The sequence below is a fragment of the Haliotis asinina genome, chromosome 2, assembly GCF_037392515.1.
Source record: "Haliotis asinina isolate JCU_RB_2024 chromosome 2, JCU_Hal_asi_v2, whole genome shotgun sequence".
Taxonomy (NCBI): domain Eukaryota; kingdom Metazoa; phylum Mollusca; class Gastropoda; order Lepetellida; family Haliotidae; genus Haliotis; species Haliotis asinina.
Genome location: NC_090281.1, coordinates 68185384 through 68205620, shown reverse-complemented (window position 1 = coordinate 68205620; position 20237 = coordinate 68185384). Strand labels below are relative to the sequence as shown.

Below are 20237 nucleotides of genomic sequence, written 5' to 3'. Positions count from 1 at the left end.
ACAGGTAAGTTTATTTTATTATCCCCTTGATCCCCTGTGAGGAAGCCTGTTTGTTTTCACAAGCTAATTAGTGACACGTGAGATGACACGCAAGTGGATTCGGATCAGCTGTTCGTTATAAACACGTCAATTAACGCGTGAAATAGCACAGAGGGCCCATCAATTTGTTCGTTGTAACAGATAATTCGTACTATCAGTGTTCGGTGTATACGGTAGTTAATTCATAACAACATATAGGAAAGCAGTCGGGACTTCTGAATTTGTTCGTTGTAACCGGCAATTCGTTGTAAGCGTGTACGTTATAAGTGAACTTTACTGTATGCAGATTATGGGCACACTTGCATTATGACAAATCTTGCAAGTTGACGTCGTATAAAGAGATGTGGAAATGATATGCATATATGATCAGTGATCTAGCCGAGGACCAGCTTCAGAGCCTGACTTACAGTGTGTTTACAGCAGCAGCCTGATGCCTCTGTTAGGCGATGTCGACAGTGACAGTCTGGATGAACCTGCTGGCAGTCCTTCCCTTCTTCCTCCTCCTCACTGTCGTCGTTGTCTGGGTTGTCCTCACTGTCCCGCTCCTCGTCCTCGTCGCTGCTACTGCTGCTGCTGTCATCATCATGGTCGTTGTCAGGGCTCACATGGTCACAGTTTTCTTCCTGTGATGGCAGTTCCATGTTGTCTTCCACGCAGTCCCATGGCGTGTCAGTGTCACCCTTTACAGATATGATACTTGGTTCTAAAGTTTTAGTTAAAGGACATCTACTTCTTGAACAGAACTGGCAGTTACAAAGTGGCCTGATGCCAAGTGCGTAAAGCAACCATTGTCCACAGGGGTTAAAAAATATGTTGAAAAGCCACTTGCCATAGGGACTTGAAGAAGTAACGTTTCCTGACTAATATTCCTCTCGCCCCGAGTTTAGGACACAAAGCATGATGTTAATGTTTACTAGACTATTTATCAAAGAGTTAAAATTTCACTCTCTATTAACTTCAATAGCTTCATTATGAGCAAATATGAAATTAAATCCAAGATTATTTGCAGTTTGAAACCATAAGTGGAAATTATCTTGTAGTCTACCGACAAGTAAGATAGCATTATTTGATTGCCCGAAATGAAAACTGACTTGTCCCAGGGGTCGGGCAATGGGATTTTTGAACCCCTAGTCTAACAAACATTTCACTCACAATACAGTATGACATGGTTGAATTACTTGGCAAAATGTGTCTGGACGAAGGAACATTTGTACAAAGGAAGCTATTTCACTCATGCAGTTTCTCATGGATGAAGACAAGAAACTTATCATCTAGAATTTTAGAAAAATTTGAGCACAAAACTTTCCTATCTACTGTCATGAGAAAATGAATGACTGACATATATTCTGGTGTATACAGTTTTGTTCAAATTGAATATGGAAATGCCAAAATATATATAACATGGGTGAAAAATTGTCAAAAATGTGTGAAATTGTGCCTTTGAAGAAACAGAACAAGTGCTATTGTCTGATGGTGATTGTGTGTGGTTTTCTGCTGCTTTTAGCTACACTCTATCTATACTACAGTACGGGGCGCTGTTTGCTGAAGAAGTTCAATGAAATGACCTCTTACCTGCGAGTCAGGATTTGCATCATCAGAACTAGATATTTCAGGAGTTTCAACCTTTGGCTGTTCTTTCAATCGTGCATCATTCCCTCTGGACTGACGTGCATTGCTAGTTGTAGGGGCTGTTGCGTCCTCCTCCCTCCGCTCCACTGTGACGAACAGTCGAGACAACCGCCGTGTCAGCCTGCTCTGACGACTGGAACTACTGCAAGCAAATGAGAACCTTGGGAGTGAAGAAACTTTCAATACATAAAACATGGAGTTGGTTCCATTCAATAGCAAGGTACAACCATTTTCTACACATCAATAGCTCATAGTAATTATTGCCTCTAATTGATATCTGCAGGCACTATATCTATCACATCCACAAGCAGAAACATGATATCGCTTATGTCATAAATGCAATATAAAGTCTGTCTGACATAATTAGATGACAAAATTACCTTCAAGGTAAATATAAATGACAGACAAGCAAGCACTGAGCAAGGCTAGGATGGATGGGTGTTAGATATTAGACATTTACCACAGAGGAGTGAGTGAGTTTAGTTTTTCACCGCACTCAGCAATATTCTAGCTATATGGCCGAGGTCTGTAAATAAATGAGTCTGGACCAGACGATCCAGAGATGAGCAGCATGAGCATCAACCTGTGCACTTGGGAACCAATGACATGTGTCCATAAAGTCAGCTTGCCTGACCACCCAATCCCTTAGTCACCTCTTACAACAAGCATGGGTTAGTGAAGATCAATTATAACTCAGATCTTCACGGGTACCATAGAGGAGGAAGAAAACTTTGTTCGTTTGTTTGTTTGTTCTGTACCACGCCTTGTCCTGATTTTGATGACTGGATGTTAACCGTCTCGTAACACGGAAAAGAGAACTATCAGTGACTTTACAAATGTTTTTATTAATTATCAAAACAGCTTCAGTTTAGCAACAGGATACCCCTTAACACAGAATGATATTTTGTTCATTTTTAAACCCATTTTAAATCCATTATCATGATTATCATGAGAAGTTCAAATCTCAATTTTGAAATGTGAAGCTGCAATAAGAAAAGTGTTGATACAAAAAAACACATGATGGTAAACAGAAACTAGAGTTAAATACGGCAGAAACCAACTCAATTTTAGTTTGTTATGATCAAAGTTCATTCCCCCTATTTTGACTGCCAGAAAAGTAGATACATAAACAAAACCATTTCATTGTATCCATCATACTAAGCAGCTACGTTTGTTATTGTTTAATATTGTCAACTTTATCAAAAACAGGAAGACTTAGGACTGACTTACATCATGTGTGCATAATTTAAGGAGAAAAATTTCTGGATGTCTGTTAATCATTAGCATGTTTCCCTTTATTTGGTTAATGGTTGATGTGCATGCATTGGCAGTAAAACTGATAACTGTCAAAACAATGACCTACAGACAGAAAAGGGAACAAGCGATGAACTTACCTGCTTTCACCAGAATTACGAGATTTGGTTGTGGAAGTCAAAGGTCGACAAGATAATCTTCTTTTATTCTGATCTACAATACTGCTGCCGATACCAGCTACCTGGCTTAAGGCACCAATGTTTTCAAAAGCTCCCAATTCCTGAAACCAAAGACACGTCAAAAACATCTTGGATACATTCTTCCAACCTTACACTAGCATCAGAGAAATAGAGGTTTTGTCAAGACATCAAGTGAATCTACAAAAACTAGTTTTACATTAAGGAGTAAAATTAAAATATTTTTCTGTGGATCGTTCTCTGTCAGACATATCTGAAAATGTTTCTACTGAAAACATCTGTATGAAACATACCATCTGTTTTCTGTGATCAATTACTGTACAAGAACAGTGTGTTTAGGCTTATGCCTCACTCAGCAATATTCCAGCCATAGCAGTCTGTAAATAATTTAGCCTGGACCACTCATTCCTGTGATCAATAGCATGAGCATTGATCTACACAATTTGGATAAGACAGTGTCAACCATGTCAGTGAGTTATACCACTCATTCCTGATAGTCCCCTTTTACAACAAGCATGTGTTGTGCAACATCAATTCTAACCAAGGACCTACATTTTCAAAGCTATATTAGCGCTAAGATACTCATAAGTTAATGTTAATGTATGGCACTTACGACTATCTTAGTGCTTAGAGAGCTTCGAAAATCTAGGCCCAGATCTCCACATGTTCAACAACAATCAAAGTTGAACCGAAATATATTTATCAACCAACTCAGTCCCAACACTCAGAACATACCAAACAATGAAGTTTTAACAATCAATTAATGATGAACCAACCAAGGTGACGAAACACTGGCACAAGGTAGAATGTCCTGATTAGTTAAATCAAAAAACTCAAAGATACTTAAAACACAGTTATCACTTATGCATGACATATAAAATGCTCTGCTGATTAAGTAAATAAAATAAACTGAATTATGAGCATATCGTCACAAATCACAATTGCAATATTTTGTACTTGGGTTTACCTCCCTCTGAATGAAGCAACCACGATACTGAACCCAGTCAGAGCCGGTGGGCGTACATTCAAGTGTAACAAAGCCTTTTCATTGGCCACTGGTTTATTTGCCAATACTCTTAGCCGGCTCTTTGTTTATGGCTTATAAGGTGGATAGGTGCTAATTTCAAATTGCATGTGGTCAGTGACTGAAGTTGTGCATTGCATATTGCCATTAGCAGACAGGCAGGCGTATGGGTGTCAATAAACCAGACACTGAGTTTTCTCTGCGACAGAGGCCGCTTATTACAATCAACATGTTTTGGGGGTGGGGGGTGGAGGGCAGGGGGTGGGGGGGTTTTATATAATGAGTAGATTATTTACTTGTTTGTGTACACAACCAAGATTAGACTACTGCTCACGACCTCATACTCCGAGCAGGCATACTAATTTAAGCTCCACCAATCTATTCACTGTGCATATGCAATGAGAGCTGCACAGCATAGCTGTTGAAACCACTTTTTTGCAAAGCACGGGGGTAGTTGTTTGAACTCTGATTTCGAGAGCTTTTTTTCGTCACATTTTTTTTAACTTTACATGTTGAAATTGCCATTTTTGATGGTTTGTTTTGTACATACTAAACAACTGCAAAGTTATGTTTTACGTTGCATGTGACCTTTAAGATTGAGATGTTTTGTAAAAAAAATACATTGTCCTCTGCCCCATCGGGGCCCATGGGTTGATACTTTATGGGCTTATGGGGGGTTGCATGTGAACTTTAAATGCCCTATGCCCACTCTTAATCTTGATCTAATGCATGAATTCTTAGGGCTATGTTTCCAGAGTAAGGACCCAGGCCCTCAAAATTCACTACTTCACGACAACACTGATTTGAATAGCCATTTTTCAAAAAGAAGTATTCCATGGTATAGAATCTGTAACAACAACAGACATCAGATGGATGGACAGACTGCTTATTGCTTCATTCCATAGTATTCAAATCTGGTTCATAAAAAGCAAAATGGCTGTCATGCCTCACTTTCTTGATGGAATATATACTCCCTTGACAAGAGGTTCTGAAGCCTAGCTGGAACACAGTATATAGTCAGAATAACCATCATATGGCTGAATTACCCAATAAATATGTTTCTGCAAGAACGAAAATTTGCACAATGGAAGGTGTCTGTCATTCAGTTTCAAATGGTTGTAGACAAGAAAAGAATTCAAGCAGATAACTTTCCTATCTCCTGTCATGAGAAAGTGAAGGAGTGATGTATCTTCTTCTAGTTATATAACATTTTCATTCAAACAAAATTGGAAGACACCTCCTATTGATCTATATGTCTGAAATTCAATTTACATTTATCACCATTTCATCTTAGTCATTTAGTTAGCTCCCTTAGTTCTTGCCAGTTGTATATTTTAAAAAAAAGAACTGAACAAACTTGAGTCTAATAGCAAAAAAGTTATTTACTGCTGATCACAGCACAAACCAGATGATACTTACTATTGTAAGAGCCTGCTGAACATTTCACATTATATATACATTTTCTTTTCTAAAAAATATGTCTTTGCTTTCTGGGCTAAAGAAATCTATTATGTGGATAAATAAGGGATGTGTTCAAGAAAATGTCATCACACATTCTTTTCATCAGCATCAACAAGTTATCAGGAGAAACCCAAGTACAAACAGAGAAATATTTGGCCCATTTTATGTTTGGCCCAAATTTTCACTTGGATTTCAATATGACAACAATGGCAACATGAAAGAGGACATGAAATACCAGGACAAAAAATGACCATAAAATAAAAATCAACTCGTCAGCTGTTAATCAACCATCTACACACATCAATTTGCACACAACAGTCACTTCTTATCACATCTGCATCCTGCAATAATTTATTTGTTATTTGTTAACTACATGTATTTTAAAAAAAACAACCAAAAAAAACAACCATCAAATGAGACCAAAAACAAATGTTGCCACAGACTGCGGTAAAGTCTTGAAAGTCAAACATGGATACTATGATGAGGCAATTCACTTAGCAGATCACTCCCATCACATTCATGGTAACCATGCTGATGGAATGCCTTTTAAATGAAAAATTACAATAGCTCTGATTCCATTAACACATTAGTACCCAGAATGATCATGTCAGAGTATGAGCTTTTCCATCTTTCCTTAAAGCAAATTCCAGGTCAACTACGTTGAATAACTGTTGTGAAGCTGATTGTGTTAATTGGGTGTACAAGAATTATGTTTTACAGATTGAGATAGAAATGCAGCTGAGAGGGTTCGAGTGATCCTGGCACAGTCAGGCTGGTAAAGCTCATCATCAGCTCAGAGCCGTCGCCCCCTCTACACGCAGCCCAGACAGCGAATGGAACTTCTCCCAGGAAACACTGCTTCATCGAATCCACCAAGAAGTTTCCAGAGAATATGAAGGATCCCCAACACTGCAGCCGTCTGCATTACCCAGATTGTCAGAGGGGCTCTCCTGATCTGCACCAAGAGCATGGGCAACTGGAGAAAATCCTGTGCTATTTGTCAAGCATGGACAACAGCAGACAAGCCTGTGCTACTTGAGTCAAGCATGGACCACTTGACGACTAGCCTATTCAATCTGAGTAGGCAAGACCAGTCTGTGTCACTTGAGTCAAGCATGGAAAACTGCACACAAGCCTGTGCTCCATCATATAAGCATGGACAAACGGAGACAAGCCTATACCACTTGAGTCATGCATGGAAAATGAAAGTATTAGTGACTGTCACTTCACAGCAGCAAAGGACTTTCAAATCCAGTTACCGCCCTTCAAGATAGAAAACTACTGCTAAGGGGTGAAACTCTTAATGTGAAATCTAACAGCACTGATTTAGGCTGGATGATGGAATGTGAAAACAAGTTGAAAACATTGGCAAGTTTACCAGGGCATTTTATGCATGACTGTTTTGCACCAGCAGGACCCACCATGTCAAGGACTAGCATGTCATGTTATACTACTATGCATCAATGGCGCAAGGGCACGATCTAAAATAGACTGCATGGAAAACACGTAACAAGCAGGGACTACTGGAGAAAAAGCCTGTGTGACTGGAGACATTGTTGTGCTACTTGAGAAAAGCATGGACTAATGTAGATAGGCAACGGTGACAGGAATGTGACATTGACAAAATGTGACACCTCTTAAACTTTTTAGTTGAAAAACAAATATGATTACGAAAATATTATGCGCATCAAAAAGTATAGATACTAGGGCTTCAGTGAATACACTATGTGACAAATATGACATGTATCATACATATTGTGTAACAAATAAGAATAATTATTCACAAATATAATATTGTAGTTAAGTGATTGATGCACAATGGGGAACCCCCATGCTGACTGTCAGTTTGTCTTACTTTGTCATAGTAATAACTGGTGATCTCACATGACACTCCAATTCGGTGTGTAGTACACTAACACTTGTAGTCCACAGTATCATGGGACGCCATTGCAAACTAACATGTCTTGCACTACTGTAGTGCTAGTACATATTACATTCTAGCATATCACACTTTAATAAAACATGCTCACATAAAAGTATATAATCATTCATTTTTGGTTCTGGTGATCACGAATAACGAATTGTATTTATGAACAGTTCGATTCGTTGAATATGTGAGAGTATCATAACATATACCGTACCATATGTAAAATAGTGACTTCTACATCAGGGACTGTTTCAAAGGTTCTGGTATGTGGAGCAAATCAAATGATCCAACTTTGTGTTTGAAATTCCCTGTCATATACACAGTACCATAGCTCAAAATACACCTCTAGTGAAGAGTAATACTAAACTATGGATACAATAACGTTTCAAGATTTTGGGCAGAAAGACTTACCTAAATTTTGTAAGAACAAACAACATGGCCAGAATAACGATTCATTTTATGACTTAACATGAACCATATCTGTTTACATGTTCAAGTACCTGCTAAAGAAATTCCATCTAAGCATGATGAAATTCAACCAACACAAAACATAATAACTGCATCAGACATGGTAGAAGAAAACCCTTTTCAAATGTTAAACATGTCAACACTACAGGGTATCTGTAATCAGTAAAGGAAACAGTCCTACATTAATAACAACACAAAGCTGGTAGATTGAACACTGTACTTACCTTCCTGTGCTTGACAATGGCTTCAGCTTTGCGTGTGCCTACACCCACTAGTGTCTCGAGCTCACTGACTGTTGCTGTGTTAATATCCACTCTGCGTCTGGCCATTCTCAGCTGGTAGTAGCCCAACTTGCTCTGAAGACAAAGAACCACTCACAGTATCATCTGCTCTTTCCAGGACATAATCATGACAACACACATTTAACACTTTTCTCATGCTGCATATTCTTCCAATTATAATTATGATGATTTTGTTACCCGAAACTGCATCATCATCATCATCATCATCATCATCATCATCATCATCATCATCATCATCATCATCCAATTCTTCCTATAAGAATTATGATGATTCCGTTACCTAAGACTGCATCATCATCATCATCATCATCATCACCATCACCATCACCATCACCATCACCATCACCATCATCACCATCATCATCATCATCATCAATAATACCACTATAAAATATGTACTATAAAAACACACTGCAGTTTGAATATAAAGCTGCCGTTGTTCAAGGATTCATGCAAACATGAATTGTCATTTTCTACTGTACTGGTTGTACCAGTGGAACGAAAATGTGGCATAAACACTCAAATTCATATTGCCGCAAAAAAAATAAATTTCATATTGCTTACTATGTGTGTTAAATCAAAATATGACTGTTTAAATTAGCAATGGATTTTACCAGGCACTATTACCCATATTCACCAACTAACTCGAAGGAATACAGACAGTTTGGTTGCTGTCGTAAAGAAAATTTCTCAAGTCAGTTTTTCTTTCGTGCAACATGGACAACATTTCATGGCAATCTTTATGTTTTCTTCTGCTTGAACTATACAGGTTATGAGGATTAAAAATACTTTGGTATCATATGACACCAACTGTTTGTTGCTTCAATGCAGTTGAACAAGAATCACCATGCCCTGAGTGTGTAACAGATGTGTAACAATAGCTCATTCTGCTGCACTAATAGCTTACACCTACAAGGATATCACATTAACACTTATCTGAACACTGGGAAATCTTTCTTCTGTGTAACATAAAAATATATACATTCATACTGAGTAGAAAAAAAAATTACATGTGACCTCCTAGAGCTAAACACTGCAGCCATATTGGAAATCAGTTCTATGTTGCGCTTCCTGTTAAGAACATCAGGCAGGTTCAGAGGTAATGTTTCAGATTTCGTGTAATGAGTGAGTGAGTTTAGTTTTCGCCACACTCAGCAATATTCCAGCTATATGGTGGCGGTCTGTAAATAATCAAGTCTGGACCAGACAATCCAGTGATCTGCGCAATTGGGATCCTATGACATGTGTCAACCAAGTCAGCAAGCCTGACCACCGGATCCCGTCAGTTGCCTCTCACGACAAGCATAGTCGCCTTCTGTGGCAAGCATGGGTTGCTGAAGGCCTATTCTACCCCGGGACATCCACGGGTCTTCATGTAGAGGGGATAATACTGACTATGTATTAGTAATTTTTAATAATGGGTACTAACATAGTGTTCTTGGGAAATGGCGCTAAACACCATGTGTAAGAATAATGCACACTTATTTTATATTGTGCATATAACGGCTATACTTTAGGAGTAATTTAGGACCCACTCAGAACAGTCCCATTCTAAATCAGCCGGTCCTTGTTTTATTCTCTAATGCACCAAGTAGTATCCATGGTAAAAAATGTACAATCGTTCAGCATGATGCAGCCACAGGGGGCAGACATAGAATATTCTCTGAATATAATTCTCAATGTAACAAAATAAACCCATATAAATTGAAAAGGAGTCAGATGGGAAATTCAGAACATCAGGGTATCTAGATTTGCTTCATTTAGGGCTTTAGCAGTAAGGAAAGTAATGTGGTTCATGGACTTTGAGAAAGACTAAGGCAGACATGAAGAGGCTGATCTGGGGCCCACTAAACTAAACCACTCAGGCAAACGAATAATGTCAGATTATACTTAGGTATTGAGGCATGATAGTTCTAATCTATGGCCACCTTGTTACAAGCACATTTTAGTTCTTATTTGATAAGACTGATCAAAATATACAAAATATCATACTTCAAAATAAAGAGACATTCATTATTCACTTTAATATATTCTGTATACTCTGTTATATTGCTGAATATGACAACACCTGTAAACATTTTTATAAAATATACATGCAAATATGTCAATCAACAAACAGCTGTCTCAAAGAATCTACCATACATACTTATAGGATATTAAACGAGCTTCCCCTTTCATATCAAGTTTATGTCCCGAGTGAAATAATTTTGGTTTGTCACTCGCTAAAGCTTGTGACAAACCAAAATTATTTCACTCGAGGGACATAAAGTTGACAAGAAAGGTGAACGAGTTTTGTATCCTATTTATTATCGTATTGACTACGTGACCTAAATCTTGCCTAAACGTCAGTCGGCCATCACTGTCGGGCTAGTCGTCAGTGTTCACAAAGAAGAAGATTATATGGAGCATTTAATTAGGATCGGCAAACTCAACAGCAAAGATGAATGTGAATAACAGGGGACTGTATGTCTCAAATAGTTGAGCTTAATGTTCTTCATCGGAGGACGAGTTACTGTAAATAATTCGGCAACACTTTGCACAGGATGCCAGTGACGCCTTCTCATCTCAGCTTGGAATTCCTACTTGTCGACGTTCAATGTTTATGTTAAAGACTCCACTGAAAATTGGGTCTGAAAACACAGCCTACAACCTCAAATGAAGACGATTTCAAACCTATTGTGTTCAGATTCTGGGAAGTGCTTTTGACCCCTACATAAGAAACCACAGAGGCATGGCAGTGACAATATGTTTGTGCGGGAGGATGCGAATGGATGCAGCTGACAGTGACAGTGATAGAGATACAAAATGCCACTCGTCGTTTGATGTTGTGTGTTACTGTGCAATCCTGACGACAACACGCAGAAGGTATTCAGTCTCTTGATTATATTCACAACTCTTCCAACCAATTGTCCATCAATGTACTTTTACGGGCGACACCATATTTGTTTACACCCATGAGAGACCTACTAGACGCATTTGTTTACTTATTTTTATAGATTGTTTTATTTCCGTTTTTACTACAGAAACTTGAGTTATCATAGAATAGAAAATAACGCTAGTAACCACTCTAAATGACATAAATTTTATCTAATTCCATAGAAGTGTTTTCGTTTTACATGTTCTTACGTGTGAAAACTTTTGAATGAAAATCATGAATGGAATGAGTGATGAAAGTAGTACCAGTAATGTCAGAGTTCACATATTAGCCAATCAAATCACTCGAATGTATTATGAAACACATTTACAAAATACCACATGGGTAATAATTTCTTTTATCATAACATGCTGACTTAACATTTCACTAATCATAGTGTAACCTGAGATACAATCTTTGAAACCTCAGAAACAATAATTAATCAATAATATTTTGAACAGTTTTTGCCATAATAATATGTGCACATGCTGAATGAATACTACTTGCAAGATGCTGCACTACTTCTGTCACAAGAACAGAATGAGTAAGTCTAGTTTTACTCCACACTCCACAATATTTCACCTATATGGAGGAAGTCTGTAAACAACTGGACTTAGACCAGACAGGTCAGTGATCAACAGCATGAGCATCAATCTACATAATTGGGATACAATGACATGTGTCAACCAAGTCAGCGAACCTGACCACTGAATCCCGCTAATCACCTTTCACAACAATAATGGACAGCTGAAGACCAGTTTTAACCCAGATCTTCAGTGTCTCAAAACAAGAACAGACAATCTACCTGCAATGACATGGAAGACACGACAAAACCTCATTGTAGCCATTATCTATTGTCTGCTGTGCTTCATGTCCATTTCATTACCACTCACTGCCATTACCAACATTCAGATACCTATTTGTGACATCTGAAAGATACAAATAGTAATATGAAAAGCATGAACTTGGTTTAATTGGAAGAACGTTTTTGTGCATGCTAAATATGACTCTGTATCTCATCTTTAGTCCTATTTATAGCATGATCAGTTTTATGCCTTTCATATGTGGGGCTGCTTAACTGCTCATCTCGTCAATATGGAACCAATAAATCAGTTTCCATCATAGAATCCAGAATGGCAGTTTACTCAGATTTAAGGTGCTTAACGAACAAATCTGAATACTATATTTAACCAAGCTTAATGGCATGATATCATATGACTTAAGTTGCACATAATACATTAATATGTCAAAAATACATTATTTCTGATGACAAAACATTATGAATGGGCACTGGATCCATCAAATTACTGACAGATTTTGAGGCACGATTTAGACAAAATAACATGAAATCATCTGATAACTGTAGGGATTGTTTACGTAAAATTGATGACAGGTCAAACAAGGATTACTTTTGAAGGATATAGCATGTACACACAGCTATATCCATGTACGTATTTGTGTGGATGCTGTACTATAGTTAGGCTAGTTCGATAGTGCTAGCCCTGGTCAGTGGGGTAGCCTAATGGTTAAACTTAAAGTGTTCGCTTGTCGCCGAATGCTTTAGACTAATACTTAGTCCTTGCAAACAAATAATTTGGATGGCAGTAAAGCAAACCATTTAATTGAAACGGAGTCACGGTAAGTTGGGAGAATGGACCATGGGAAATCCACTTCACTTAGGGCTTTAGCATTGCAGGCAGTAGGGTAAATGATGTTGTTCAGGGACTATGACACAGACTACCTGTATCCCCTCACTGCTGATAGCCAGATAAGGTAACAACAAATACATTCTCATATTTATAGGTGTTTGCCTTGATCAGTGTAGGGTAACTATCCCACTGTAATGTGCTCACAGATTGTTTGGAGCCCGGAAGATCTGAGATAGAACTGATCTTCAGTATCCCATACTTGGCATAAGGGGAGACTGACAGAATCAGCTGTGTAGATTGACGTTCATGCTCTTGATCATTGGACTGTCTGGTCCATTCTTGATTATTTAAAGATTGCCACCATATAGCTGTAATATTGCTGAGTGCAGCATAAAACTAAACTCACTCACTCACAGACAATCCATTTACATTTTATATGTAACTTTTTCTGTAAACTACCAATACTGAATGTACAGGAGGTGGACGAATGTATTGTTAATGTAAAGGATAAAAGCAAGTTGAAATATGATCATCTTGCAATTGCCATTATTTGCTCATAATTGATCCAAGTTTGCTGTACATGACTTTGTTGAAAAGCTCAAATAAATAGTTATTTCCTTTGAGGATGGAAGAATTCTCAATTACATGACAGGTGTTAAGTTTTTATGTATCATACATACACATGAAAACAACTTTTTTCTTGACGTATGTATAATTTTGTTTGCACTGAGCTATTCTTTGTTTTACAAGATGAAATCTATGTGAATGTGTCTCATTTCTTGGCAATATCCTCTGTTGTTTTTGAGTTATACCTGAAGAGTGATGGATAGACATTCTACAACACATGTCAGAAGATGGACAACATGAATAAACCAGCTATCATATCCCTTTCAAGATCCAAATGCCTTCCAGTTGAGTATGTAAGAAATCAGTGAAATACTTATGTAAACATGTAAGCTGCAACAAGAAACCATTCCATAGTTATACAACTGGACAGACTCAGCAGACATCTTGAGTCTTGTAATCATGGTAAGATTCTCACATCAAACAAGTGATTTTTTCACTTAGATTTCTCAATTCGATTTGTAAGTTAGACAGCAAACATGAAAGAGGCAGCTGAGAGACAAAACTAGTTGAGCTTGGAGTAACCAAAACAGTTTGTAATTCATTAACTTCTACAAATCAGACAATGATTTAATCATCATTAGAAACCAAAATATTGGCAAGTACATTGAGCTTATTGATATTAATATGAACTGGATCAAGTGTCAACTGTGCAGAAGCCTATCAGGTAGATTTCAGTAACATAATCCAGTTGATTTCATAGTTCCTCAAGATATATCAACAGCTCATGTTTCAACACAAAGGAAGACAGATGCCATTTCAGTGGATGCCATTGTTGTACAATCATGCAGATACACAATAAAAACAGGTAGTTTTACTACTGCTGTAAATACACAGACATGATCAATTGCATGACCTTTACTTTTAAATTAATATTACACATCAGATGAAGATGACTTCAAGAACAATGTACAGATGATACTCATTGCCACATGACACCAATAAACATCATGGAAGGAACAATGTACAGATGATACTCATTGCCACATGACACCAATAAACATCATGGAAGGACAGAAAGGCCAACAAAGCATAATGATTGATGATGTCAAGTTAAGGCAAGTGTAAAAAGTCTGCAAGCTTATGGAAACTGGAATCACAGAATACTATTACCCAGTAACCATGGAAATCTGCAAATGTTTTTTATCATGTTTATAACATTTTCAAAGGAATGCTTACTATTTGATTTATGTAAGGAGATAGGGAAATTACCAGATTCCTCTTGAATCTACACCATACATACCATGGGCAATAAATATTCTCCATTTGTAAGTGTACATACCACTTGGAAGTCTCTGCATAATTTGTCAATTTTATTAGTTTCTTAGGATATATGTTAGTTTGTAACAAAATACTTTATTTCATTCTAACAATCTTAAAGATGGACTGCAAATGGAAACATTTATCATCTATTGATGACAAGATCTAACCTTACACTGTATTCTGCAAACAACAGGAAAGCAATTTACAAGATATGTTACGCGTTACAGCTCAGTATGACCACACCCCAAGTCAAGTGTCCTTCTCAATACAAAGACAGTCACCAGCCTCAGGATGTATATTAATAGCTGAATAAAAGAACCATGCTTCATGTTAAGCTGTATAAATGTTTTGCTATTGAAAATAACATAACAATATTTGGTCATTCAAGTGATGAATGTTTCAAAATAGCATGATCAAGGACAAAATCTATACCTGAGAACACGAGAGAGCGACACACCCAAAACAATGGGTGGTGTAACAATGCAATTAACAATATCAATATTTGCATTGATATATGCAAGGCAGCAGTAGCAATTTGAAGATGCCAGAAAAATGAAAACAGCCGAAGGAGGACTTCGTACAAATGTCAACAACAGTTTCCGCATATGAACTCAAATTACTGGTCATTTCTGGTCCTGTTGCTTCTGAATCTGCTGTAAGATGCATCAAGTATTTATAGAAAAACAATATTTCTGTACTATACTTTGCATGAATATGATGACACAGTCATATTACAAACAAACACGATTTAGCACAAATATGAATGACACAGATTACAAATAACCATGATTTGGTTGGTTTGTTGTCAACGACTCAGCATTATTGCAGCATTATGGCGGTAGTCTGTAAATAATCAAGTCTGTCATATGTAGCATACTATCCTACATATTAAACGTATCCAAACTCTCTACTTGTCTGTTGTGGAACCAAATGCAATTTTACATTTAATTACCACTCATTTTTAATAATAAGTGATGGCCAACTTCCCTGGTGCTTGATAAACACTTGTTTGTGATTTGAAGAAATGTTTCTGCCAATCTCATATCAGTATCGTTAAAAATTGTTTAACCACAAGCTAACTGATTCAAATTCACCTTTACTTATAATGACAAAGTTTTTCATCTGCCTGTGACAACACAAGTGTATACAGACAACCAGCCCTTACCCCTAAGAACCTGCTCTACATGCCAATCTTAGTACATAGATTGGAATATGTAACTGCCTAAGGCTTGACGATAAATCCATGATGAAGTAACAGTTTCTGTCATAATGTTACAGATGACATCTGAAATATGGTTGCTCTGTATACGGCCAGGGTAAAGAGACTGAGTTGCCTCCCTTGTAGTAATTATGTTTACCTACACACAACTGAGTACACTGTTGATCGTGTCATGTCAACTGTCATAAAATTTACGAAAGTATTTTATTTTATGTGAGTGAGTGCACCACTTTTTGCAATTATTCACCAATATCACAGTGGGGGGCCAGGATTATTTGAAGTCTTGAGTCTAGATGTAGCTGACAAAAATTACAATCATCAGTACATGTAGTGAAAGCATCTATCTAATTTATGCAAGCACATTTTTTACACAAAAGATATCCCCAGTAAACCTGAGTTCAATACATAAGAAATGCCTCTTGTTTTAACCATTATCAATATTTTATGATAACTAAATCACTTCTTTCATGGGGACTTTGAAAGAGATCAAAGAAATAGGTGTATGATAATATAACTGACTTTAGCTGCCTCAAATTAAACAGAAAAAGGGAACACTCAACATTAACAGAAGACAATAGAACCTTGATAGAGAAAAATGTAACAAGATCCCCAAAATGCTGTTCTCTGACCAATGGTCATTGATTGTTTGGTCAATCACACATCACAACACTCACACCACACACATAACACATCATGTGACACATCACACTACATATACACCATACAGACTCAGTGAGTGAGTAAATTTGGTTTGTAAGCCACTTTTCGCAATATTCAAGCAGTATCACAGCAGGGAACATCAGAAATAGACTTAACACAGAGTGGGATATCAAACCCAGGTCTTTAGTATGATCAAATGCTTTAACCACTAGGCTAACCCACTGACCCCTAGATTCATCATCAGACGATGTAATTTGTAGCTGTGTCAGTGGATTAGATACAGAATCCCTATAAAATTAGGGGTCCCAAACAACACTGATGGGGTCTATTCTACAGATTTGCAATAAAACATACAAAGAAAAATACAAGTTGTGTGAAATAAAACCAGAAACATCAACAAACAGGAAAAGTGAGAGAAATGTATACATTCAGACATATCCTTCTCTCATGACAACCCTGGGAGACCTACTCCTTGACTAAATGAAAGTGTGAAAACAATATTGTTCCAATAAGTATCAATCTCAAAAATGTAGCCACTATGTCCAAAAATGTAATGCTGGTGCCTTCCAGATAAAAAATTTGGGCATATAAATAAAAGATGCAAAATTGCACTGTTAAGTCAACACTGATAACATTGAGTTAATTAATTTAGCTTTATGCTGCATTTACGCAATTGATATGAAAATGTGTGAAATATCTGCTAAAATATGTTCAGCATAACAACAGTTCTAGTGGTAGGAGATAGGAAACATGACAAAAGAACTTTTCTTAATATGAGAGATTAGTGCAGATAAGGATGTAGCTACCATGGCGTCTCACGAATAAAATCATTAAGAGAAACAGGTCGAAAGGGGTCATCTCAAAGGCAAAACCAGAACGGGTGAACCAGACGATGGTTTGGGTAAGGCTAAGGGAACAGAGGTATCAGCTACAACATGGTAATCCCATATATTTTGAGACGTTTAATATGATGCTTTTCTGTGGGTATCAGGTATCACACTCTTTTACATATCTTAACATAAACTTCATGTAAGAAAGACACATAAGATGTACATCATTAGATGAGACATATTCAAGACACATTCAAAAGCACAAAATATCTTTAAGACGACCCCTTCTGCAAGTAGGCAGCACATGCATTTCATGCCAGGTGAGTCAATTTTCCGTTGTCATACCTGGCTGAGCAAGTTAACTGTCATCTTTGGTCTGATCTATTGTTTTCAGCAGTTATTTGTATTTCAAGTTTTGCCTGATTTTATGAGTAAACATGCCTTTCCTGATATCCTCTTACAAATCCCACTGAATACTCAGTTAGGCTGAAGTGACTTATTTCCACATATCCTATTTCCAGTTGTGTAAATTTGAGGGATACAAAGTAACAACCTAAAAACAGCTTTGTTTCCATTTCCAACAATATATTAGATACCCTTTATGACAAGCATAGGTTACTGAAGACAAATTCTAACTCAATCTTCACATGTCGAGACAAATGGGAATAACAATATCACACTATGTTACTGGTACCTATAATACCAACATGCACAGGCATGGTTTGGGTAACCCCACTTCCATGTATCTGTCATTCACATTTACTACGTCAACATACCCTAGTCAACACTGGACATCAATAAACGAGTCAGCAGGCGTAGTTACTATTACGATAAAAAGCCCATGCTTACATGATTTTGAAAATGAAGTTGTGCAAGACCACTACACCATATAAATATAGAGCTTTGCAACCTATCGGGCTTACACAAAAAATTGGCTTAATAGCACCCGGTCAGAATGCAAAACTGGCATGTTACTGCTTCTCTGACAACAAACATGCATTTCATAATAATGCTACTCTCATTGCCGTTGACAGGATGAAAACGAAATAATCATATGAAATGTCATCCTCGATATCTCTAGGGTATTCGTTCCGATAAGTCTCCACTATACCCTGGACGCATCTACGCCTCTGCTCGATAAATTTATTACCTCTCTTTGCTGGCCCCGCCTTCTCGCAGTAGCCAATCAGCTAGGCCGCCGTTATAACCGAGCTTGCCAGTGTCAACAAAGGTAGCCGTCGCAACTGCGAAGATTTGCTCGCAGTGCGTCCCAGATTTTAGGGAAATCATACAAACAAATTGACAGGTCCGAAACTTTAAAACAACATATGCAAGAACGCCTTCTACCTCTTCCAGAGAACCTCTGCATGGTTTATGTTGCCAAGTATAATCGGTTAAATAATTAAAAAAACGAAAGTGAGTTGTGATTGGTTCGCTCAACTTCCCAGCGTAGACACCTGACTGGATCAAAAGACTGTCAAGGGAGGTAATAAATTTTTCTGGCAGAGCCGTAGATGCGTCCAGGGTATAGTGGAGACTTATCGGAACGTATACCCTGGAGATATCGAGGATGATGAAATGTTGACCCCATTGAGAAGTTTCAACTAACTCAGTCTATTGTCCATATGACATAACATTGTCAACTGTGAAGTCAAGAATAATGGATTGTGTTGTGGTCAACTATGACTACGAGCATGATGCATTATGATGTCATACTGCTTCAACTGACCAGTCCATTTAAAAAATTGCTCAACAGGCACACATGCAATTTTCACAAAGTCACTTAACTTGATCTACTCAGTGTAATAGCATGAGGGATGGCTTTACAGGTCTGACCTGAACAATGGTGTTTTGTGTTGATGGAATGGTTGCTAATTATTTTGGGTGTAAAAAACTGTTCTGTGCAAAAAGTCCTCCACACGAGTGCTTTCATTTTTTCCGAGCTGGGAAAAAGCTTAAACCTAATGGTGCAAACCTGATGAATACTGAGGATGTTTCATGAGCTCCATGTCACAGTCACACATTGCATCAATGGTGAGTGTAAGTCTTTAACACATCTATAGCAGAAGGATTCTGCCACCTTAGCATTGTTGGCAGAAGTCTGTTGACCTCAGAGGCCTTTATCTTGAATATAATCATGATAACTTAGAAACCAACTCCAGGGATTGGGATAGAGAACTTTGACAAGGCTGTTTTCAGGATTATTAGCCATTTTCTGTATTTAGAATGGGCCACTGCCCATCTATCAACAGTAAACTTCAAAATTTTAATGGGCCATTTTTATTCTAATGTGCAAAATGGTCCCTGGCCCCTGTCTTTCCCAATCCCTACAACTCAATTAACTCAGTCCATCTCAGTCAGACTCACAACTCCCCCCAGACCCATGAAGATCCAGGTTAGAACTAATCTTCACAAACCCATGCTTGTCGTAGGAGGCAACTAAAGGAATGGGGTGGTCAGGCTCGCCAGCTTGGTTGATATGTGATCATATCCAAAATGTGAAATCGATGCTCATGCTGTTTATCAATGGATTGTGTGCTCCAGACTTGATTATTTACAGATAGCTGTCATATAGCTGGAATAATGCTGAGTATGGTGTAAAATGCAGCGTCACTCACTCATGTCTCTCGTCATCAAATGATTTAGCATGGACTGTGTACAATGTAACCATAGTGTTACAGCAATGTAATAGGAACCAACACAGATAGCCATTCTGCTAAAGTTTTGGGAAGTATTGATACTGAAGTGTTCACCTAACAATCATTGAGAAATGAACT

At 37.7% G+C, this 20237-nt stretch overlaps 1 protein-coding gene across 1 annotated transcript in view; it reads right to left on the bottom strand.

The window, feature by feature from the left end:
• The window catches only part of LOC137274205 (F-box/WD repeat-containing protein 7-like), a 38071-nt gene that overhangs the window by 14488 nt on the left and 3346 nt on the right, over positions 1-20237 (bottom strand). Inside the window, exons 2-5 of the mRNA XM_067807261.1 lie at positions 8224-8355; positions 3063-3202; positions 1612-1810; positions 447-719 (exon numbers count right to left, since the gene is read on the bottom strand). Coding sequence (XP_067663362.1) covers positions 447-719; positions 1612-1810; positions 3063-3202; positions 8224-8328 — 717 coding nt within the window. The 5' untranslated portion in view covers positions 8329-8355. The remainder of the gene's footprint in view (positions 1-446; positions 720-1611; positions 1811-3062; positions 3203-8223; positions 8356-20237) is intronic.